Below are 26,040 nucleotides of genomic sequence, written 5' to 3' on the forward strand. Positions count from 1 at the left end.
TATGTCTAGAGATTAATTTACTTAAAAATTATTACAATTTAAATAATTCCTACCGGACTTAATAAATTGGTATCTTTACCTTTTAACATAACCGCGAAATCCCATAAAATAAAGCACCTGTAATTATTTTTTATCACCTAAATTCCTACAAACATATACCCATTAATTGCTTAGTGCATACCCATTGTGATTGCCATTCTTGGGGCCCATTGTTTGTGTTCTTGCCGTATGTAAATTTTGCATTGAAATGTGTACGCTTGGGTACATGTGTGTATGCACATCGTGGTTTTTGGAGGTCCAGGTCTCTGGCCCTCCTCCCCCCTTATGGTCATCCACCTCAGTACCCCGCTGCCCTATTCGAAACGTCACTCCGTTTCAGTATTGTTCACTTGGCCGCTTTCGTAAGTCTGGCCCAATGCAAAACAAACGGCGAAGAGCAGCCGCAGCCAACAGACGAGAGAGTAAACAAAACATATGTCGGCTAAGAGAAAGCGACTGCGAGGCCAAATCAACCATATGCCAGTTGGGAGGGAAGGAAGTTGGAGCCAAAGAGCGCCAAGTGGAGCTTACCTTTTGAGCTGTGTTATGGTTTTACCAGGGTTGTCAACTGGTAGTTACATATAGTAATTTAAAGTTTCCTTCTAGATTAAAGATCTATTGGGTATGCAGATACATATATAATGCATATTAATACGGGTAAATATTTTTACAGTAAGAATACTTCACATATTGTTATAAGTTTATTTATATATTGAAGAGATCTCTGTCCAAAATAAGAAAACAATTAAATAAGTAATGATGACATTTTATTTTGATCACTTGGCTTATTATTAGATTTGCCTATTAGGATTTGCTTATCAGTAGCTGAACAGAAAACCAGTTCCACAAATAAATATCAACATAAAGAAGATATCTTAATCATTAGTTATCTGGTACACCCCATCACTGCACTTTGCTATCTGAGTGCCCTTGTAACCAATAATACAACTCGTCTGCTATTATCGCTGCTGCTGTACTGCGATTAGGCGACAACCCTGGTGGAACACTGGTAACTCTCTTTCTTAACCGACACCTAAGAGAGCCAACTGCTGTTGTTGGTTGTTGTTGCCAAGATACGAGGCTTAGCCAGTGCCAGTGCCAGTCGGTCGGTCGTCGCTTGGTTACTCATTTGTTTTGCCAATTTTCGTAGCACGGCGCCTCGGCCATTCAGTTAGTAACGAACGTTCGCGCCAGACAGACGTATACGCCACGCCCCCCCCGCGAAGCCGCCCCCTGAAAAGCTGGGGAAAGCCAGAAAATCGTAACCGAAGCGAAGCGAGCGCGCGTTGTACGGCATCGGAGAATCCGAAAAACCGAAAATCTGAGAATCGGAGAATCGGAGAAACGGACATCGGAAGTTCTGCTTTGGAGTGGAGCAGCGTCGTCGTGACCGAGGTTTCTGCCCTCATACATATATACGGATATAGTTAGCCATATATATACATATGTATATATATTGAAATAGTTTAAAAGAAAATATAGGGCCAGACTGTAGCGCGCTTGCGAAAGTGGAAAGTATCTGCTGGATACTTTGGATACTTTCCGTTTGGGGGAATTAATTAGACCAATATATCCCATGCAATCCGCGCGTTATTTTTGTTGTTTTGTCAATAATAATGCCAAACTGTGGCCAAAAACGGCATTCCTAAAGCGGAAATGCAAAACAATAATACCAACCATTTGAACCAAATCGGGTGTGTAGTTGTGAACTGTGTCTGTGCTGCTTCCAAAAAATAAAACAAAATAAAACAAATAAAATAAAATACAAAAACCCAAAGCGCACATAAATAAATAAATAAGTGTTGGCTAAAAGCTTAGCCTGAAGCGTATTATACATTTCAACTACAGTTGCTGTTGCTACCAAAAGCAGCAAAGCGTGAAGTGCTTGCCAAATGAATTATCTATATAACAAATGGAAACTGCCAAAAAATATATATATTTATAAATAAGTTTAAAAATTTTAAACGATATCTGTGGATTGACCCCTAGCTCCCTTCGTTTGTCTCTATAGTTGCGTTAAGTTGGCCGACAAAGCTTTAGAAATCATTTAACATTGATTGTACATATTTGGGTATTTCAAAATTTAAGCTAGGCTTAAAGCGGAGCTTCATACTAAACTCATTGGAACATCCACGTTAACTAAAGCAACTTTTGTACATAAGCATTTAATTCCCTTAAATTTAATGAATGCTCGCTTGGAACTACTGAACTTCTTGTGGGATAACCTAATCAACCTAACAGATATTCCCCCACCTGTAAATATCCATGCATGTTGCCCCAAGAAACTTAAACCCCTTTTGATATCCAAGCCGCAGGGAGCTTAACTAAATACTAACTTAAGTCGGGGCTAAAGGCAAATTCCGTTTACATTAACCCTCTTGCTTAACACTGTAGTTATATGTCATCCCCCCTGCCCAAAACACCCCTGACTGCCCAGCAAAAAACACAAGACCGACCAAAAAAATAACGACAGTAACAAGTAACTGAAAACGTGCTGGCAAATGCTCAACGTGACCGTCGCTCCTTTTGGCCAATGATTAGAGCAGTCTTCGCGGGCACATATCTATACCTCACATTTAATGCTAATTCCCATTACGGCTGTGTACTTACTATATATATCTAACCGAAATCAACTGCAGCTCAAACACATCAGTCGCTTTAACCCCGGGTCTGCTCTCTTGGGAGCAGCTGGTGTCCATGGAACTATGCTCGGATATATCATCGTATCGCCGCCGCGCCAGCTAAAGCTAATCCTACGACCAGATCAAAGCCATCTGAATACCTAACCTACGAATACCTAAATACAAAACTACCACAAAAACCTAAACTCAAAACCAATTGCATCCAACTCTTACTGTATGTGTGTGTGTGTTATGTCTGTAAATTTGGTTCGTTGTTATTATCCGTGCCCGTAATACCACATACACACCATAACACACCTACCTGCCCGCCTGAAATAAGTCCAAGCCTGCCCGCTAACGATCATGCATAAACCAAAGCTAGCGAATGCTATAACCGCTGCCGCCATTGCCTCATCCATATCCACCAAAAACAACAACAACAACCACAACAGCATCGGCGGCGGCAGCAGCAGCAGCTCCGGTGGCAACAAATCGAAGCGACCACGTCAGTTTGGCCAGTACTCGATCGGCGCTGGAGCTGGAGCTGGAGCTGGAACTGGGGGTCTATTCCGGCCGGACGACTCCGGCTTCGAGCAGCTCGACCACTCGTCACTAATTGGGGATTCGATTGATTTAGAGCACTACATCAGCGCCATGGAGGCACGTCGACACGACCAGGAGCCGGATGTTTGGGCCCAGCTGCAGCAGAAGGAGTCGGACATCCTTTTGGCCGCCGAACTGGGCAAGGCGCTGCTCGAGAAGAACGAGGAGCTGGTCAAGCAGCAGGAGAAGCTCATCGAGGACTATTCAAGCAAAATTGAGGTGAGTCATGACTACACTTAAAGTGCTAAAAAAAAAAGATAATTGGGTCAGTAACCATTTTAAATGGGTAGTAAATGCTAAATGTGGCAAAGTAAAAATGGTTTGAAAGAGAAGAACTTTTGGGAAATGGGATGCACTTTTAGGAAAGCCAGTTCAATTGATACTTCAATACACTTAAATTTGGAAAGGCCATTGAAATGGCTAACGATGGCTAGCAAATCGAATGTATATGAGTATCTCGTACATCAATCTCTTTATTGTGGTTAAAAGTTAATTTAAACGATTGGGTAATGAATACATTTATTTTAAAAATATTAGCTAAATTTATATAAGAGATCTGTTAAATCTAAGCACTCCCAATCATTATTTTAATGATATCTTGCTCATTAATGGAAGACTTTCATGTTCTTTTATACAAACTTTATCTGATTTGGTAAAGTAAACTCGGTAAGCAAAGTTATTACCTTGCTTCAATCTCTATAGGAGGTATTTTAACAATTTTGTGCAAACCAGATTTGTTAAGATTCTGCCGCAAGGGCCATTAATTCTTTTTCTTTTTGAGCCTTCAACCCTTTCTTAAATAATCCAATAGTTATCGCTAAATGCCAGCGCATTTATCAAATTGGCAACGGCAGTTACTATGTACCTGAGTACCTGAATTTTGATTGACTCACCCGATGATTTGCATTGATTATTGCGGACATGTGTCCGTAAGTGACCCCTCATTGACGCATTGCTGGCATTCCCAGGTCGGGAATTAAATAATACATATGGATATTGATTTTTTAAAGCTGAAACACAGCACCTGTCCAGTGCAGCTCTGCGAACTCCACTTCTCCACAGCTGTCAACTGCAATTTGTGTGGTAGTTGTTGGGCTCTTAAACAATTTAGACAAACAAAAAAGGCTGCGACATGTCACTTTATGGACGGTGACATAGTGTGTGCGCAGTTAACTACTGAACTATATAGTGTATCACGTAAGGGTATTGATTTTTTTCGCTGTCTGCCACCCCGGCACATGAGCTACACTACACATAATGTATGATATAGCCGAGGAGCTCTACTGAAGTCGCTCTAAAAATTGGCTTTATCGAGCACTTTCCTGATAACATGGTGGTAGCAAAGCAAAGTCTGTTCATAACACCTACAAATGTTTCCAAAGTTTATGTCTGCCGCCCGACCTTGAACCGCTCGAATGGGTGGTTTTTCTGTGGGTGGGTGCGGTTCGTTCGCCTGTCACCTGTTCATACACACACACACACACATACTCTCTACAGATACTTCCAGGTAAAAATGACAATAGAAGAAATTTCCGATAGGTAAACATAAAACACCCGTTCCAGCTATCACTCCAAGTGAAGTTCAAGCCACGGCTCAAGTTCGTGGCCGTTCATTAGCATATTGGCTGCCTCGAACTTAGTTACCTCGCCTTTTCCCATCCTGAAGCGATAGTTAGGCTAATGTACTTTTGTTGACCGACAGGTACACAATGTATTCTTATCAATTAGGCTTCAACGCCGATTAATGGCAATTCGATGCACGAAGAGAGCAGGAAATGATGGGTTGGTTTGGGGACCACCTGATGGTGTCAGTAACCCAAACAGAGGACACAGCAATGCGTTGAACTTGAATAATTTCGTTGGTACATTTTTTCCGTGGGTTTGGGCCATATTTACGTAGTTGGCTTAGTCACTTTAACTGGGTTTTGTATTCTCCTTTTCTGCTGTTTTTTTTTTCTTTTTGTAGTTAAGCGCGTTGAGTGACTTCATCTTTATTGGGAAATGAAAGTGCGAAGGCCAATTGCTGGGGGCTACTCGCGTAATATCCTGAATATTTAGTAAGATGATGTCATCGGAAAGCATATGTACAAATAATTGAATATCTTTTAAAATGTAAATATTTGGAGACATTTAATTAAATCCATTTCATTTTAAAGTTGACAGAACAGCGAAAAAAAATTTATTTGCTTATTGAATTGATTTAAATCTTATTGAGCTTTAAACAAAAATTTAAATAACATATATGTATCTGCTATATTAATTGTGAATCTCAAACTAAATTATATAATATTCAATAAAAATATTTACGAGTTTTCTAAAAGTCTGAGTGTTACTGCAGTCCAATTTCCATTAAAATAATAGTTGGCTCACTTCATGCATTTCAAAACCATTAACATTTTGAATTTAAATCGTTTGGCACCTGAAAAGCCATTAGTTTTATTATAGAGCGCTCCAATTAAAAGCCGAAAACTGAGGAATTCCCATGTTCCATTTTTCAGTTTCCATTAAATGGAAATCGCTTTAGCCTAATGCAATTGGGCCAGGTCAAAAAAAAAAGGGTCAACTCCTGTCAGTTGAACAACGCCAATTGTCGCTTAAATTATTTGCTTGTTTTTTTCTTCATTTTTATTTTAATAATGTTTATGGCTTAGGGAATTCTGGCGTGGAGCTGGCGCATAAATCTTTTGAATTTTTAGTTCCCTTGACTTTAGCTTTTGGTCTTTGTTTAGCAAAGTGACGTGAGGCGTCTGCCAAAATTCACTTTTATTCGCGTGTTTTTGGCAATATGCAAAATGACTGTTCGCGTATCTAATTAATTTCTTCACAAAGTTATGGAGCGCACAATGTCACTGCACTGCTTGGATGAGCCAGTGGTCAGCTAAACCAGGCCCATCCCATTCGAATACCTATAGTATAGTATATATGCTATATACTATATGTGGTCGGTCTGCGATTGACTGACGTAATTAGACCGCTCGGTTGTAGGTGTTTTGGTTCTGACCAAAATGGCAGTAGTTTTGGTCGGCCAGGCTTGTTGTTATTGCCGTGGTCCGAAGCCCGCCTATTTTATTTTATTTCGCGGTCTGTTGAAGCGTGTGTGCCAATTTACGAGCATTGGCTTTTATTTTTAGCTACGATTTGTTTTTGCATTAACTTTTATATGCGCCATAATATAATACGGCTCTGTGCCCTATTCTCCCATGCTAATGATTCCAGAGGCCTTGGCTTGATTAGTGGTCATTTTAAGAGTTTTTCGCAGGAGAATAGGTATTGCGATTACTTAGAAAGGTGGACAGTTTACGCAGCTCAGCCATATTTATGTGTTTATTCTAAAAGTTTAACTTTTCCACCTCATAAACAGAGTCCCACACTTTTCAACCTCTTCAAACTTTACTCATAAATAGCCCGCTTTAAATCGCTCTTTTATACACAATATGTTCTCAGCCATATTTCATTTCGCGTACAATTTTTTCGAAGCCCACTCCATATTATCTAGTTCACAGACAATCGACCAAATAGTTGACCATTGTCTACATTGACTACCAAAACGTGTTTGCTTCGCCCAGGTTCGACTGCAAGCCCAGTTTTCAGCTCCCCAGCTCTCGAGGAGAACAATTGAGTGGAAATCAATTGGAATCTGGCATCCCATTGTAGCCAGCCTTAAGTCGCTCGTTTATCACGATCTGCAGACAATTGTTGCTATTACTGGTTAGGAAATTTAAGCCCAACTTGGACGACGAAGTGTTGCAAATGGCAGCCGAAAGTAAAGTATATAATTTGAAACGTAGGCGTCTGTTACGATTTAGGCATTTAAATAATTCAAATTGCTATCGGCTTAAACCCCTTTGGCCTTTTCGAAAGTCTACACCCCTGAGTTTTTTGTGTCCGCCCGGCTTTTATGGCTTTAATAACATTTGCTGTTTGCGTTTTTATTTATTTCTGACATTGGCCAACTGGTTTCAGTAATTTATTTAAGAGCTCTTAGTAGAACGGCAACTCACAAACGTTCGTTGGCAATTTGTTCTTTGATCAATTACGATATTAAATTGAAACTTTCAGCCGTTTCCCCGATCAAAGAATGCTAATGAAAAGGTAATTTCATTTAAACGGTCTTTGATTAACCTTGATGATCGCAAGTTGAAGTCTTTCTGTAAACAGGATATGGTTAACCATGGAAAATGGAAGTGAAGAACTACGATTTGTGGCTAATGAAAGGAAATTCTGCGGTATTCTTTTAGATGTATTTCCATACCATACTGTAGTTTCACTACGAATAAATTGCGAGGAATATTATTAGAGAGCTTTAGTACTAAATGCATAAAACACTTCCCGAAGAAAGTCGAGCTAGTCAATGATTTATATTTGCAATTATTTGTTATCCAATAAATATGCTAATGTTTATAATTAAGTTATAGAAATCACAATGAAATACAAAAAAATAAAGCGAAATCTTTGAGCGATGCATATTTCCTTGTGTAACTTTAATAACCATCAACAATTAGTGTTATATTTATATTAATTTCGCTGCCAGTCGAAATGATTCATGCAAATGAACGTATCTTCCGCCTTTCGATCGAATCCCACACCCACAATGCCCATCGCCTCACTCAACTGACCATGTCAGGTGGGCGGACTTCTCGAGGCGGTCAAGAACACATTATGGCCATAATGGTTACCTCTCAATCGCAGACACCTCTGCTGGCCGCCTACTTCATCTATGGTTAGATAACAACTCGCGTTCTACGAAAAATAAAAACTACGACCAGGGAGCCCACAAATACAAACTTTATCGAAATAAAACTCTCCTCACGTTCGTGGATCAACTGAGGTGAAGTCATCAACACATTGTCGACTGCTGCTGTTATTGTTGTATTATTTTTTTGCAAAAATAAATTTCAAAATCAACCAATTTGCATGCGAATCATACGGGTTTATATAGCAAGGCACATATAGCAGCGTGTCCATCTCATTTGCTGAAAACCAGTTTGATCGATCTTCAAAACAACAACGAAAAGTGTTGGTTTTTTGTAATCTTCTTGCTGATGAGTCACAAAGCGAATTTGAGACCGAGTGGAGCTCATTTACCTGCTAAGCATTTCTTCGAGTACCCCCAAAGTTAACTCCCAGTTCACCAGTTTTTGGCCTCGTTTGCCGAACGGGTATGCAAATTCATTCGTTAACAAACAAATGGTGCCTTAATTTTGGTTTGGCCGAAAGGTTTTCAGATTTAAGGTGGACATAATGCTGGGCTTTCCTCGTGAATGGGGGGTGTACGATCTGGGGTTGGCCCCCATTTTGGTGGGAAATTGAGGTCATTTGACATGGTGCAGCACGATTATTATTGGACATTAGTCGCCAGCGTCACCCTATTCGCCATTCGCATTCGCATTGGCTCTTGGCCAGTAATAGCATTTCTTTGGCCATGTTTGTGTGGATGGATGGATGGGTCGGCAAAATGTCATGGTGAGTGCTTTGTTTTCATCGCCGGCTTTTTGCCCAGGAAAATTACTTTCCTTATTGGTCAGGCCACGAGCATTTTCCTTCCACCTTCTTCGCTTTGCTTTTTTGTGTCATCAGGGAAACATGAGTTTTTAATGCGGATTTTCCGCGACCCTCTGACTTTGTGTTTAGCTTCCCCAGCTTGTAATGAGCTTTATAGAAAGTATAAAAAACGAAACTGTAACAAGCTGGGCTTGAACTGCTATATTACAGGGTTTCTTAGAAAATCATACAAGTATTGAATAATTGCATATCGTGCATTTTATTATTGGGTTTCTAATTAGCTACAAAACTAGATTTTTTTTATTATATTTGTATTTCGTGTTTACCAGCCATATATATTTATAGCATGTTATGTAATTTGATGTTTGCTAGCAAATCCCATCTAATTGTCACAGTACCTGATCATTTGGGTCTTTACCGTCTTGACCAAGAGTCTTGGTAGGTGGAAACGGGAGGCGGAGACCTTCAAGCCATATTCACGATCAACTAACTGTTGCCATTCATTTCCATGATAGTTAATCGACATGTCGAGCAGTTGGCAGGAAGCAAATCCAGTTCAAATTATAGTTGCTATTGATGCAGGCTTTACATAATAGATGGATGGTTAAATGTGGCAGAGTCCGTGAGCAAACGGTACCGCCTCGCTGTCAAAGTCCATTGATGTGCAAATTACGGCCAACAACTGAAAATTAATAACTGCAAGCAAATTAATTCGACTGACAACTAAATGGCGAGTACTAACCATCCGACGGCGTTCCCCGACTTTGACTTTGGTCTCTTGAAGATGGCAAAGTATGTGACTACCGCAACAATGCGGCATCTTCCATAATTCCATTGTTGTTGTCACACCTGAACCTTTCTACATACGAGTATTTATGTCTGTGCATATATGTCTGTACATATGTTGCATGTGTATAATTTTATAAAATTTATTTCTTCCACCTTCGTTTCTACACACACTCCACTCCACTGATGATGATTTTTAATGAATTGCTGAAGGTGAAAGCATTTTCACTTTCCAAAGGCAATTTTCGGTGTCAAAGCGATGCTTGGGAACAATAGAAGTCGACTTGGCAATGTCGCCAAAGTTTCTATCTGAGCGGAGTCGTAAACAAAATTAAATCAGATATCAAGTCAAAATTTGTTAGATCAAAACAAAATGCAAAAAAAGGAAATATATAAAATCTGCTTAACTTATACAAATTTTAAGTTACAATGTCACTTTGCTGTCATAAAAAGAGCTTTTGTAATTATCGTATTGATTCATATAATTTGAATTATATCAAAATGATATGAGGATTATAAGGGTAATGTGACCTGAGCTATTTATTCAAGATACCGCTTATCATAATAAATGTCAGATTGTAAAATTTGTTTATGTTGCTATGAATATTCTTCTTCAACACTTGAATTAAATAAACTAAAGTGAACCTAAACTTAAAGTAATATACAGTAATATCTACTTCTATATGGTTATCTATTCACCTATGTAAAAAATCAATCGTTTCATAAATTCTTAATGGCCTAGGAAAACTTCCATAGTCCACAAGCCACGAACTTGCCCTTCTACTTACCAGCTGACTCATTGGCAATTAATTAACAATATCCCCAGAGCCTACATGTGGGTACTCACCCTTTCCTGTCATATCTCAGTCATATCTATATGCGGATATATATAAATATATATACGTACATTGCTAATTGGGCAGCTTTCGTTGCAATAAAAAAATATATACACTCGCAGTGTAGTATGTACAAATGTACACTTTTTGTGTGACTAAGAGCCAGCCATCGAATCGGCCAATTGGCAAATTTCAAAGGCCAATACAAATGCAAATAAATATACAGAAAATATTCATATGTTGTATATGGCCATCGAACGTTAGCATGATGACAATAATAGACGATTTCACAAAATACGATATAGCCCCCCAGCACCACACCCCCCGCAAAAAAAAGGCCAAAAGACAAGCCGCAGGGCGAAAACTTTTTCAGAGGCTCACGCAAATCAGATAACAAATTCGAGTGTCAGACCAAGTGGCATAAACAATGTGGAGGAGCTCTTCAGCCCATGGAGATGGTGTTGGAGGATGGCTTTTCACTGGAACAGTCTCCTGCCAATGACAGTAATTTATGCACCCAACTTTCGATTGAAATGGCTAAACCATAACTATGCTTGGATATATCTGTTAATTGCAAAACTGTCTGATACGACTGTCTTATCGCCCATAGATATGTCGTTCTCAATGAAAATGGGATTGGGAATTATCAAGAAATTTAGGTCAAACTTGAATAAATTCATTCAGTTGTGAAAAAGTTGTTGTTTTTATGTATCTATTCGGTTGGAATATTTGTATAAATTTAATAAATAAATATTCAAGAGCTGCCCATTTATTATTATTAAACCAAAAATTGTTACTAAATACCAATAAAAAATTTGTATATTACAGAACATGTTGAAAATGAATAAATCGTATAAGAAGGCTGAACTGTAGTTATTCCTAAATTGCATTTTAAATACAATTCATCACCTTAGTTTATCGCACAATTAAGATTCACATCCAACAAAATCGACGTCTTCAACAACTACTTCGGCCTAAGCTGATTGTAAACTCTAGCTTACAAGGTCAACACGGATGGCAACAATTAAAAGCCAATTTAATGGCCAATTATCACGTCATCAGGTAGATAGCCACCACCAAAAGATAGCTCTAAATGTATCTTTTAGTTTGTTTACACATTTCTGTGAGCGTTTGCCTTGCACAATCGCATTAAAATTAGCAGAGCATCCGCACAAATCGAATTCGACTTATTTGGTGAATGAGTCAGGCCCAGAGATTGGGACAGAGACAGCAATAGTGGAACGATCGCTCTACTGCGCATGCGCAACGACAGTCGCAGGTGGAGAGAAAGAGAGCGACATAGAGCAGTAGAAGTAGAAATGCTTTAAGCTGCAATCGAAACAGTTTTTGTATCTGATTGTTTAAGGAGTGAGTGAATGTGTGTGTGTGCCCAGGTGTTATGTAACGGCTCTTTCGGCTTAGCGGCACTATTTTTGCGAATTTGTATCTTTTTTTGGAGTATCTAAACTATGTTGGAGCGCAACGAGGGTGTTCTTGTAAAAAAGTTTTTTATTTAAGTAAGTAAGTAGGTATATTTCCCTTTTCATCGAAATTCAGGTTTTAAATTTTATTTAGAACATTATATTGTCATACATGCATATAGACTATTTTATAATTTATAAAAATTTATAATTTTAAATATATTGGTATATTTTATTGATTGTATTTTTTAAATTTTAAAGCGAAAAATTTCATTTTAATATTTTTTTATTGATAAATTTATTTGAGTATGGTTTTCTATGATTTGATGTCTGTGATTTTCTTTTTTTAACTTTTACTGCCCGACAGTATGGAATCCCCCTACTTTGGTGCATCTCTGCTCCCCTTTTTCTTTGCACCTTACCCTGCTTTTGCAATTAGCGCTTGCTTTTTTTGTGCCATTGTTTGCGTAAACGTTTCACCCACAAGCCTTTTGCCCAGGTGAGTTGCTGTTTCCCCGGCTGCAGGTGTGCGGATGGCGATGGTCCCAGGAAACCATTTAGCATTGCAGCCTGAGAACTAAGTCGCCTGTCACTTTGTCTTGTTGCACTCCAATTTGGCTTTAACTGGGTAAAAGGTGGCAGCTCTCGCTGTTATTGTCGCTTTTTCCGCTGCTGCTGCTGCTGCTTCTGCTGTGTTGCAGTATTGCAGTATTGCGGGTATCTTGGGTATCATGTAAGCCCAGCAGTTTGAATTATGGACAGATTGCCACATTTATTTCTTTTAACTGTAAGTGACTTTTTGCAGCCGAGGTATTAATGTGTTGAAAAATTACACTCTGTTGCTGTCTTTTTAATGGGAATGCATAAACACAACGTTTATATTGCCTGAGAAATTCCCCAAAGTGTTACAAGCGACGTGTTAGCAAGCTCTATTAAACCACTTTTTAACTTATCTTACCATCTCATCTTTGCCCTTAAATAAGCCAGCTAAATGCCACTACTAATTTCGATAAATTAATCAATATCGACTGGAAGTTCAACCCTCACGACCAAACTTCTCCTTAGCTACCACCACAAAAAATGTTTATTTATTTGTATTTATGACGAGCAAAACATAAACAAAGAACAAGACACAAAAAGAGCCATAAAACATGTCTTCCCCGTATATAATTGGGCCATAAATTTTAAGATTTTCCTTCAACTACCATCCAAGGAATTATATGGAAATAATCTTTTGGCCAATGGTGGGGCCATTGTTCTTGGTCTGAGCTCATCATCAACAGTGGCTGGGCAGTGGTAATCTCATATCTCAGACTTACTTACTAGTTACCCTCGCAGCGTAGCTCATTATCATCCTATATATTTGGTAGTTTGAAGTCTTTTAGTCAGTTTTTGGCTGGCCCTGAGTTGACCGCTTCGCTGGTCTTGGCTTTATGGTCTGAGTACATTTTTGCTGTTTTCTGTGTCATAGTTTTATTTTCGTGTCAGAAGCACACAGTGGTTTACCACTGCATGATTAATGATATTTTCAGAAACATCTGTCGTACAACTAGGAAGGAACTTAGTACTCGGAGAAGTATGTCTTTATTTTTAAACGTTTCATTTTGGGAACTCTCATGAACTCGCCCATTTTTGGAGGTGGAAAAGTGAAATTTAGCGCAGGTGCTAATTTCGCCTTATGGATTTGGGAGCGTCCTCAGCTAACGAATGCTTAATTTACATCTGAATCGGAAGTTGAAAATACACATAATTAGATACAAGCCGAAAGGAAATCAAAGAAAGAGGTGTGGAGAAAGATTAATTTAAAAGGTAGGAAGCACACGCCAAGTGATAATTTAAATAAAATCACCATGGATAATTTGCATCACTGTAGTTTCATAAACTACTTATTAATTATATTAATTATTTTCAAATAAATCCATGGTGAGCCTGATTATCAACCATAAAAGATTTCGCAGTTCGACAGCTTTAAGACTTTTTCCGCCCATTGAATAATCATCAATTTTTTGCTTTACTTCAACAACTGTTTATACAAACCTCTCCTTTGTGTGGCTGGAGTTCATTTACTCGGGCACTTGTGCCACTATGATAATTGTTTTTATATAGCCAAGTATATTTTTTATATATTTTTCGCTTATAATACTTTTTTTGCCATCGTTTTTGGCCGAACGCGTCATTAGCGGAGGCAGCATAATTAAAAAACTCTTAGCCAGCAAGTCGATGGTGATTTTGCGGGGAGTTTTTGGTGGCGAAAACAAAAGAATTGTGGTCGAAACACAAGAGACCTCACCTCAAATTGTGTAAACAATCTAGAGAATAACATCTGAAAAACACAAGTTGTACGAGTATTTTATTTTGAAATATTTAATGAGCTGCTGAGGAATTAGAATGGCTAAATTAATACAAATGTTTTGATGGACTTTGCTTATGAGTGATGGGAAAGACAGCTATTAAAGTTGGAAAATTAGGCCTAATTGGGCTTGGAAATAAAGCATTTTAATCTACTTTACAGTGTTAACTTTTCATAATGAGATTCTATATCTTTGAAAATCAGACTTCGCTGTACAAAAAAACTTAATCGTTAATAGTTAATTGTTTCTTTAATTAAAAGGAAAGTGTACTTGGAGTTGTTTGAGTGTATATCTAAGCTGTTTTGTATTCTTTTCCCCCAACTGTTAAAGATTTTAGCTTTCTTGACTCTTAAGCTTTTTATGCGCAACGGTGACTAATTGTTAAGGCCTCCTCCTCAGGTGTCTTTTACTACAATTCCGCCAGCACATCTACCTCTCGTTTTGATGACACCACCAGTGAGCTTATTTTGTAAGTTTTGTTGGCTTTACAAGAGAGTGTGGTCGAAAGTCAAGGAGCCCCCACGCTCAGTGACAGTCGGTGAAAGATATATATTTTGGGCTCCAACGTAACCCAGCTTCCCTACTTCCCTTTCCCTGCCCCATTTCATCGTCTCAGGTGTGTGCGCATGCGCAGTGGGCGTTACATTTTGCCGTAAGTATTTATGGCCTAATAATTTTTGGCCTGCGCTTGTGGCAGCACAATCGGATCTAGAAGTGGGTTCATGTCGGTGCAGTTCTGTAACTGCTTACCTCATGCCATCTACCAGAATTGGTGTCACCGCATTTAGACGTCTATCTGAATTGCTCTTATCGGTGGAAGTGCGATAAGCATTCCACTTCATTTTGGCCATGTTTTGCGTGTGCCGGTGATAAGATAACCGTGAAAACCGAAACAAGTGCAGCGATTTCATTTCTCCGATGAATCACCCGGCCAGTCTCACGCTGAAAATAATTTTTTAAAATGTTTTGTAAACAAAAACACTCCCTCTTTATGACCCACGAAGAGGCGCTAATTAATCATAATTACCGTTTCCGACATTTTTGTCACATTTGGAAAAGCCGCTCGAAAATTGCGACACTTCAAGTTGGCGACTTCTCTTCGTCTTGCCAATCAAAAACAAGCCCACAAAAATGGCAATCACCTGGGGCCAGCCCCCTCATCCCCAAATTCGGTTTAATTAACTGTCTGCGCTCTTGAAATCGTTTTCGTCTTGGCTTGAGATAAATATAAAACATTTGCTTGCCCAATTCTTCGGTGTTTTCACAATTTCCTTAACAATGGTTTGTACGATATCTGGAAATCGACACACAAAATTGTCAATGCCAAATACTCGAAATTAAAGACAGTGAATGCCGGTTTCGCTGCAATTTTCATTGTAATTCGAGGGCTTTTCCTCGGCATGAACTTGCAAAATTACAATTACAAAAAATGGAGCAGAAAATAGGTAGCAAAATAATGCCGGCTTATCGATACTTAAAGTGCTTTTAAAGCATTGGGCAAATAAATTTAAGGACTTATATATTGCACGGGAAATTTGTAATGCAGATAAGCATATAAAATCACACAAGTAATTTTTAAGGGATTTCTAAAAGAAATACTATCGAATCGGGAATTTGTATTTTTTGCGTAAATATTATTTTTCTCGGAATTAATATGTCGAATGATTATTTATAAGGCCAGTTGTGTGTAGTAATGAAATCATCTGTAAGTAAGTAAGTCGCCCAATTGTTGTCATCCCTCTGCCAGTCACCATGACCAAGTTGGCAAAAGGTCTGGCATGGCCTAAACTCCCCCACTTCCAAGGGCATCCGAAATTGCATTGCTGTCGAGCAAAGCCAAGCCGAACAATGGCCAAGATCTGCCTTTTGCCTTATTGTGGCATTATTTTTGTTATTATACTTATTAGCTGCCGCTTCTTTTTTCCCCTTTTTTTTGTTTTTTTTTTCTGTTTTGTGAGGGAAGCACCAAAAGTCGGACGAGCAGCCAGTCAGTGAAGTGTGGCGAAGGCTCAAGGGGCTGGCCACGCCCCCCGCTGACTGCGACATGACCTTAGGCGCATAAACAAACTTTTGGCACAAGCTGGCAAACTCAACTAAACTCAACTCAATTCAACTGAACTCAAGTCGGCTTGGCTCTTTTGGACTTGGTCTATAATCTTTTTTATGACTGCACAGCTTAAATTCAGTTCAGTTCGCGACGCTCTCCATGTGTTTGTTTGGGTCATAAAACGCGGCGAGGGGGTCAATGCTGCACTCTGCTGCATTGTCAATGTGTTTGGAGAATATATATACATATGTATCTCTAGATATTCGTATATTCTAGCACCAGCAAGTTCCGGGTAACTAGATAAACCAGTGACAGTTGGATTCAATTAGCAGCGTTCTCTGCACTGAAAATATATCATTTCAAAGTGAAAATATACTTATAATTTAGTAATCAGAATTTCAATAAATATACGAGGGTCGTTTGATAAGTCCGTGACTTATCACGGACGCGCACCTGCTCTAAATACAACACTGCTCCTGTCAGCAGTTATCGATTAACAGCTGACTGTAAAATTTTGAGAAAGCTGCGTTTTTTGGTTTGCGTTTTATAGGCATTGAAAGCAGACGATCTCGTGAATTTTAACGAAAATGGAAAAAAGTGAATTTCGTGTGCTAATTAAGCATTATTTTTTGCGTAAAAAATCCATCACCGAAACCAAGGAAAGACTTGATAAATATTATGGGGACTCTGCACCATCAATTTCAATGGTTAAGAAATGGTTTACTGAGTTCCGTTGTGGTCGTACCAGTACAAGTGATGCCGAACGTTCAGGTCGCCCAAAAGAGGTCGTCATGCCAGAAATCGTCGACAAAATCCATGGAATGATATTGGATGATCGGAGAATGAAAGTGCGTGAGGTAGCTGAGGCTGTAGGCATCTCAACTGAACGGGTACATCACATTTTACATGAATATTTGGACATGAAAAAGCTTTCCGCGCGATGGGTGCCGCGATTGCTCACACACGACCATAAGCGCAACCGTGTGACCATTTCAAAGGAGTGTTTGGCGATGTTCAACCGCAATCCAAACGAATTTTTGCGCCGTTTCGTTACCGTAGACGAAACATGGATCCACCACACCACACCAGAGACCAAAGAACAATCAAGACAGTGGGTTTCTCCGGGTGAACGTGCACCAAAGAAGGCCAAGGTGGGTCTGTCGGCCAACAAGGTCATGGCCACAGTTTTTTGGGATGCACAAGGTATCATTCACATCGATTACCTTGAAAAGGGTAAAACGATCACCGGCGAATATTATTCAGAGCTTTTGGACAGATTCGATATTGATTTGAAGCAGAAACGACCGCATTTGGCGAAAAAAAAAGTGCTGTTCCATCAGGACAATGCACGGGTGCACACGTGTGTAGTCAGCATGGCAAAATTTCATAAATTGGGCTACGAACTGCTACCCCATCCAGCATATTCTCCAGATTTAGCCCCCTGTGACTATTTTTTGTTTCCAAACATGAAGAAATGGCTCGGCGGTAAGAGATTCGGGTCAAATGAAGAGGTCATCACAGAAACAAACGACTATTTTGAGGGCCTTGAGAAAACCTATTATTTGGAAGGAATAAAAAAATTGGAAAAACGCTGGACTAAATGTATAGAGCTAAAAGGAGATTATGTTGAGAAACAAAACGCTTCTTTGACGAAAAAAATATATTTTATTCAAAAAGTCACGGACTTATCAAACGACCCTCGTACAACCGCTACTTGTCTGCATTTCAATCTTATCTGACATGACTTTTCGACTTGAAAATTATCTCATCTTATATTTTCGCAATTATAGCTAATATTTAAGGCAACTGCAAGTGATTTATTATCAATATGTATATAGAGGCTCTTGATAAAGTTGATTCAGAACAAAATGTTAGAACAATTCGTATTTGAAATACTACTAAAATTCACACAACTTCCTTGATTGTTTCTTGAAGTGCAACTGCTGGCCATCTGCCAATCCATGTGGGCTAGTGACAATTCAATTGCTGGCTAGTTGGTCAACAGAGCTTGGCACCCGAATTGATTTATGGCCGATGCGCAATCCAACTGCAGTGTGGGCCAATTCGCGCTAATGGCTGCATTTCACACTCCACTCCGAATGGCTGGCTGCTCCCGCTTCTTGGCCAACTTAGCCAGCTTTGCCAGCGAGCTGCAACAATTAGCTGAAGTGGAGAGACTTTTTCACAAGACTTCCCCCTTTTGTTATCAGCGATCATTAATCGGTTTTCATTTAAATTAGCTGAAACTAGCCAAAATGCTTACGGCTAAACGTGCAATTTGCATAATTTCTGCGCTACATTTCGTTTTGCATGCCAATAAAATGCATTATGGCATTTGTAATTATGTGCGAGTGCCGCTAATTAAAATTGTAATTGTGGAAAAGTCTTGTGAAAACGGAAAGTTGCAAGTTTTCCTGGCGGCCGCACCGCTTTTCACCCGCAAACGCTTGTCTAATTTGCTTTTGTGCAGCGAAGTGCAGCTGATTTATCTATGAACTCTGCTTTTATTTTCGACGGCCAGACAAAATACGCACATCGCTGTTAAATTGCCTATAGCAATGTTGGCTGGCTATGTGGAAAATGCATTTGGAAATGTTCATCTACCAATGCTGATCGGGCCATTGACTCACCGGCCAAAAGATCCGGACTGAGCTGAGCTCACCCGCCTGAGTCATTTCTATTTGCAGCAGTGTTTTAGTGTTTAGCAATTCAAAAGTTAAGCCAGCCGAAGGTTTATGAATGCACAGAAAATTAAATTCAATAGCGTTTGCCCGCTGTTCGCTGTTTTACTTATCTTAATAAATCTTATTCGTGAAATATTATGGTGACACTTCAAATAAATCTTGGCTTTTTGGAAAAACTCAGTGTACACGATACCTTTACCACTATCAAATGAACTTGCACAAGCTATGAAACTTTAATTTAAAAACTTTTGCAAATTTCAAAAGCATTTGAATAAAAATTATAAAGATATTCCTTCGCTCTATTAAATGATTTGTTGGAATAGAAACCCAAACATAATTATTTGATTGATGCAACATTGTTTCCTTTCTCTCTGTGCACGCTCTTGGTTCTGAGTTAATTCCCATTCATTTGACATTCGAATTTCGAACTGCAGTCAACCTGTTGCATCCGTCCTCAAGAAGAGGGCCTTGTCAAATCATCGCTTTGGCGAAGAGCGTTCAAGCGAGTCATCAGCTGCCACGCCCCTCAGCCTGCAACCGCCCCTTTCGTGGCACGATTCTAGCCGGGCCAACATGACGTGGCTGGCAATTTAGTTAATTATTTGAAAACAATTATCGAATGCATTTTGAAGCCATTGCGGCACGCCGCTTTCAACACCAAACTCATCAGCAAATCAGCAAAATATTGACGGCGATGACTTCGACATTTCAGGCTTTTGACGAAAAGATAAAACATCGTTCTGCAATTCGGAAATTCGGTTGTCATTTTGTGACTTTGTGATATAGTTATTTAAAAAAGTGATAATGTGCAAGCTGTTAGGAAATAAATATTAATATTATTACTCATCTTATAGGTTTTAAAGACTAGCTGCATTACAATCCGACCTTTAAAATAAGTAGCATTCATGTCGAATTATTACAAATTATCGTGTCTATGATAACTCAATTACTTGAAAACAACATATTTTTGTACAAATAAATTAAAAATAATAATACCTAAGTCACTTGAGGCACTGCTACTTCTTCAGTGCGAGTAATGAGGTGTCAAAATAATAAACCCTTCACAAATATTTGTATTTACCCAGCATTAGAGAGGCATTTGCATAAGTGCACCTGAAAGCACTTGGCCCATTGATGAGTCATTTTGCTCACCTGTCGCCAAGTATCTCTGTATCTGTATGCCGCAAAGCGTGTCAATTGCTTCGACATTTCCTGCACAAAATTTCGCTGCACAAATATTTATGAATTTCATACCTTACCAAAATGGCAGCGAGTGAACAACAATTGCCGCGGAACGTTTAGCAGTTGGAAAGTGGGTCGAGTTACGTCGCATTTGAATAAGACACATGGATATATGTACATGGAGTGATGGTGGCAGCAAAAGCAGGCAACATGTTGCCAGTTCGAATGGGCGGGTTTGTTTACATGGCCCAGCTCTGCGATAGATTGTATATCCCATTTCAGGTGATCATGCAATGCAATTAGCCGCGGATGAAAAAGAGATCCGAAATCCAAATACGTAATAAAATTAACGCTAAAACAAAACTGGCTTGTCCATCATGAAATTTGATACTGATTTTACTTTGTTTTATTATGTTTTGTTTTGTTTTCATTTGTTGTTGCGTCTTCAGTTTTCCTACAATTAAAGTCTGCCACATGATTTTGCCTTTGAATATGTGAACTCTTTTTTTTGCGCCACGGCGGCTGCTGTGGTGGCGGCTAGTTTTTACACAGAGAGAAATTTTGAGTTACATCTGCGATTTTTCAAATACATGTTGGTGATATGGGTGGTTTTGTAAGCTAGCACATCCTACCATGTTTACATTGTAACATATTTTATTAAATTTCGAATTTATCAGGAACCTCATTTTAGAAGATATTGTATGAATTTTCTTTAATAAAATCCCTTGAATATAAATAATTATTATTAAATTTATATTTGACTAAATAAGAAGGATTTCTATAATCTTTGCATCTAGCTCTCTATCTTAATCTGTCAAACCCCATACACCTACCAATATGCCACTATGTGTGGTCAAATGTAAATGATATTATTTAATCATTATACCTTAATATTTCTCTCTGTGTAGTTGTTGATAGCCACTTCCGCTGTTGCTGTCGCTGCTGCCAGTTGTGGTGGTGGTGGTGGTGCTGCTGCTGCCATCATCAACACATTTCATTGAGCGTGAAATAGAAACAGAGAAAGTACAATATGTACAATAATTTTATTTGTGCTGCGCAGTCTCCAGCGACTTCAAAAAGCCAACTCCGATGCCAACTGCAATTGGGTTTTGGTATTAAAGTTTTCCATTGTTGCCATTTGCAGCAGTTGCAGCAGTTTTCCTTTTGCTTTTGGGCCTGTGCAGCGACAACTACTTTGTGGTTTTTTCGGCATCGTTGGCGTCTTTAGCATTTTGCATTTTATGCAAATTGCCCCTAATTTTATTTAAGCTTTTCATTTACTATTTTGTCGCTCCACTTTATTAGGCTGTTGTTGTTTATTTCTTGTTTTGTATCTCTTATATTTTTCTTGAATTCGCTGGTGTTTCGCTGATGGGCGCAAACAATCGCGTTGACTTCTCAGATTTATTGCCAACTCGTGATTTTCCCCAGCTCAATACGTGGTCGGATTGGCTTTTCCGCCTTCCGAGTTTCTGCGGTGATATAAAGAAGCTGCTGCATTGGTTACAAGGCTTGACTGGTTCTATCGGCGGCTTTATTTGTTTCTTTCTTCTTTTTTTTTCTGCTGACAGCCGGCCTTTTCGCCAGTGCTAGCCAGTGTTAGCCAATTGAAGGTCCAATTATCGATTAAACTTTGCATGCAATTTTCAATGTCTCCGCGAGCCTTGATCCAAAAAGGTCGGGTTATAAAAACACAAATAGCCCCCAGCAAATGGGGCTTACTCATACCTGGCGAAGACTGACACACGCCTGTCAATTATGCAAATTAATTGCTGCCGTTTCTCAAGTGGATAGATACTCAAAGGTTTAGGGGCATTCGAAAAGCCGACTTAGATCACTTTTGACACCCAACACATATCGATCTTAAAGACCTTTGATCCAATTGAATGAAATAATAATGAATTTGAAAAGGTTTCGATGCATGTCATGTATCTTAGGAGCTTTGCTTATACATACAGATAGTTATAAAAAATAAATACTCTTTCCTCTGCGATTTTTTAAGTTATCACTTCAACAATTTTGTTGTTTTTTAGACATGTATGTACATACTTGTTAAATAAATAGTAAAAATAGTATGGCAAAACTTTATGTTACTCACGTTGCGAGCTATCATAGATTTCCCGAAATAAATAGCAATCGAAAGTCATTTAATTATACAAAGCATCAGCTACCGAGGCAGTAAAATAAAGTACTCATATATTAGTATAACCAAAAAAGTGCAAAAAATGTATATTTTTATATCTTTGCTGTTAGATAAATAGATACATGAAGGAGGTTTACAATCGCCTTTAAACTCAACTGCCTCCACAATTGACTGAAAACTCCCAAACGCTTGCCAGCTGATGCGCTTTTAATTTTTCGCCAGCCATTTGTCTGCAAACCGCATCTGAACAAAGCGGAGAAGTGAAAATTCAATTGCATTTTAATTTGAATAATGGGAATTTGTTGCTTTTGACGGCTGGCTTTTGCAGCCGCTGGTGTCAAAAGTCGTTGGCATTGTTTTGGGGCTTGGGAGTTGCTTTTTTGGCCGCCAGCACAGTGGGGCAATTTGGTGCAAAAGGCAAACTAAGTGAGAGGTGGTACATCTGGCAGATCTTTTGTTTTTACTCACTTATTTTGCATCTTGGCCGGCTTGCAGCCAATTGAAAATGCAAATAACTAAACAATTAGTAGTCGAGTGCTGAGAGCTGAGTTAACCTTGCGGTTTTGCCTGGCTTCGAGCATTGTGACTGTGTATGTACGTGACCATTGTTGGCTTTACTTTCATTGTCTTGACTGCCATATAATTGACAACACGTCATAGAACCAACAATACCCCATATATGCACACACAATTAACTTTCATTTTCTCCCCCTTTGGCAGAAACTCGAGCAGGAGAAGCATGTGCTGCGCCAGAAACTGGCGATCGCCGAGGACGAGAGCGATCAGCGTGTGCTCGAACTGCAGTCCGATCTCACCGAGCTGAAGGATAAGCTGCAGACCCAGGACTCGGCCATCCGGCAGGCGGAGAAGGAGAAGACCATCCTGATCGACGAGCTGCAGCACCAGAACACACGCCTCACCGAACAGATACAGGAGGCACACGCCACCGAGCTTAAGCTCAGCGCACAGATCCAGGAGCTGAAGGATCAGTATCACTACAGGAACAGCAGTCTGCAGGTAAGTTTTACACCTCTGCCTTTATAGTTGTATAGTTATATGTATGATTATTGCTGCAGGAACATGTCAACAGCCTGGAGTCCATCAAAACAGAACTCAACCTCACCACGGGCAAGCGTCAGGAGCTGGAGCGGCGCCTGCAACACGCCCAGGAGGAGAAGGAGAGCCTCACCTCGTCGCTGGAGGAGTCCTCCGATCGCATTCACATGCTGGAGCGCCATGCCCGCGAGCAGGAAACAAAATTAGAGGTAAGTCAGCTAGAGTTTTGGAAAGAAAGTTAAATGGAGTAGGAACAACAGAATTGGCTTTATCACGTCGCGTCAACGGAATCGTGATTTAAACGCCAAATGAAGATTATTTATGGGACAGGCGGAGCCAAATGCGCAGTTTCTTGAGTGCCATGTCCAGGCTTATCTCCCCGGCAACAACTTTCTTTTTGCTCTATCGTGAGCAAAGATTAAACTCCATTCAATAAATATTTTAAAACATGGACTCATCAATAAAGACTTAATGCAAGCTATCTAATCAATTTTGTACAACAAAAACATATTGCCAAGATTGAAAGATTTTGGGAAAATCAGAAGTTTGCCTTAACTAATTAAAAAGGAATCTGTAAAACAAAGAAATGCTCAATGGGTTATACACTCTCTTTTCTATAAGTATATTTTTTGTCATGTTTTAAATTTAAAATCTTTATATCTACTATTTTTCACTTTTGCAGACCACCTTACAAGCACTGGAACGCTCCCAGCGCGAAAACAACGTACTCAGTGAACGATTGGGTGCCGTAAGTTGACCTTTCTCCAATTAAATAATTCCTCATTTACTAACCAACCATTATGCGCTCCTAAAGGATGTTTAACTAACCCCATCAAAATTATAATGAAAATTTAAGGAATTAAAACAAAGCTTATTTGATAGCCTTTTCCCCTTTAATCAATCCGGTTGACACCGAAAAACCCAGTCAGACGTGCACCTTATTTTGTATTTATAATTAAAATTACGCCTTAATCCTTGACCGCAGGACACAAACTCGAGCACTCCGGGCAGGAAGAGTCTGCAGTTCGAAATGGAATGCGACGAGGACGATGGCAGCTACACGGAAACGGGGAAGCCCAACCAAATGTTTGTGGAAGCCCGATCCGTGTACATACAACTTAAGTCCCTGGTGGATTCTCTAAAAGTTAGCCACGACGACGACTCAGGTGGGTTCCCTTGAATAACTGATTACTTATCAAGATAATTAAACATACAAATTAAAAAAAAATGTAATAATAAAATATACTTATCCCATTACCATTAATAAATTTAAATAAAATAAAGACTTTTTTTTTTAAATCCCGTTTCCAGGACTCAACTCCGACATATCGCTGGAGCTGGAGTCGATGGACAACACCATCTCGAGCTCGGAGCGCCACGAGGATGGCCACCTGGCCATCGAGTTCCGCCAGGGCATGCTGTCGTCGATGTCCGACGAGCTGACCCGGTTGCTGCTCAACCTGGACGCTGGCAACTTCAAGAAGATGCTGGACCAGACGCGCAACCTGGTGCTGGAGCAGGAGGACGAGATCAAACGCAGTCACCAGCTGATTCAGCAACTGGAGGCCAAGGTCACGGTAACGGACGTGGAGCTGCAGAATGTCAAGGAGGAGAGGGATCAGGCACGCGGTGATCTCGAGGACAACACGGATCGGGATGAGCTGCTGTCCAAGGCGCAGACAGAACGGGATGCGGCCAATGATAGGCGCACGAAGGCCGAGGTTGAGCTGGCCAAGACGCGAGTGGAGCTGATGCAGGCCAATAGCCAACTGCTGGAGTCCATTCAGCAAAAGGTGGAGCTGTCGCAGCAACTGGAGCAGTGGCAGATGGACATGCATGAGCTGATCGACGAGCAGATGCGCTCCAAGCTGATCAACAACCGGCGAGCGATGGCCGCCGAGTCCTCCGCCCCATCGCCACCCAGCAGTGCCGCCGCCAATCTGGCCAAGCGCGTGACCAGCTACAAGCTTTGGAGCTTATTTCAGCGATAATTGGAGTAACCTCACGACCCGATGGAAGGTCTACGCCACCCTCCTGTTCTTGATGTAGAACGGATCTATATATTTTTAATATTTATATTTATACACAACAAACAACACACACACACAAATCGGAGAGCCTAGGCATTATAGGTATTGTACTTAATTGTTATTTGTATAGTGGAAGCATTGCCCTTCTTCTGTTCGTAGTGAAATCTATCTAATTACGCTTTATTAATTTTAAACACTTACCGCATATTCGATATGATTATTGTACCTATTGTAATTACTGTAATGTAACCGTACTCGTACCTATGTTTAAACACAAATCGTCTCTATCTCTCTATTTAGTTTATCCTTAATTGTTTTTAAATTCCTATATGGACCCCACAACTAATTCGAATCGCTATAGATGTTTTTAAGGTGTTACTTGTTGGGTCTGTTTGGGTCAAAACTGTTAACTGATAATCAAAAACAAAAAAGGAAACATATCGCGCCTTTATGTTGGGGGCTTGAAAAGCCTCCAAATCTCGGAAGAAACTGTTGCGATTCATCAAAATCAAAAATAAAATCAAAATCAAAATCAAAATCTGTACGTAAGCAAATATTATGTGTAAGCAAGGCATTTATGTTATAGCAAATAGAAATATTCATCAGCTGGCAATCGGAAGGGCGCAGGAAATGTTGAATACTGTGCAACAGACAAAACTTGCCTTAATGAACGGACAATGAAATTTTAGATTGTTTAAATAACATAACTTACCAATAAACTTACGATTATACCACAACA

The 26,040-nt window shown here is 39.6% G+C and overlaps 1 protein-coding gene across 2 annotated transcripts; it reads left to right on the forward strand.

The window, feature by feature from the left end:
• Positions 1 to 1,237: 1,237 nt before the first annotated feature.
• LOC120447660 (bicaudal D-related protein homolog) lies at positions 1,238 to 26,035 on the forward strand. 2 transcript variants are annotated; one of them, XM_039629175.2, is made up of 7 exons: positions 1,238 to 1,434; positions 2,679 to 3,482; positions 22,936 to 23,232; positions 23,292 to 23,480; positions 23,954 to 24,019; positions 24,257 to 24,437; positions 24,583 to 26,035. In XM_039629175.2, exons 2-7 carry the CDS (start codon positions 3,024 to 3,026, stop codon positions 25,260 to 25,262), a joined length of 1,872 nt encoding a protein of 623 aa, XP_039485109.1. In that variant the 5' UTR covers positions 1,238 to 1,434; positions 2,679 to 3,023; the 3' UTR covers positions 25,263 to 26,035. The 2 variants fall into 2 exon arrangements, with proteins under 2 accessions (XP_039485109.1, XP_039485110.1); XM_039629176.2 differs by having other exon boundaries at positions 3,298 to 3,482.
• The last annotated feature ends 5 nt before the right edge of the window (positions 26,036 to 26,040 follow it).

Source organism: Drosophila santomea, chromosome 3L (assembly GCF_016746245.2).
Source record: "Drosophila santomea strain STO CAGO 1482 chromosome 3L, Prin_Dsan_1.1, whole genome shotgun sequence".
Taxonomy (NCBI): domain Eukaryota; kingdom Metazoa; phylum Arthropoda; class Insecta; order Diptera; family Drosophilidae; genus Drosophila; species Drosophila santomea.

Coding starts and splice junctions, on each gene's coding strand:
- LOC120447660 (XM_039629175.2), top strand. CDS start 3,024: ATGCATAAACCAAAGCTAGCGAATGCTATAACCGCTGCCGCCATTGCC. Junction 3,483..22,935: donor ACTATTCAAGCAAAATTGAG/GTGAGTCATGAC, acceptor CCCCTTTGGCAG/AAACTCGAGCAGGAGAAGCA. Junction 24,020..24,256: donor TCAGTGAACGATTGGGTGCC/GTAAGTTGACCT, acceptor CCTTGACCGCAG/GACACAAACTCGAGCACTCC.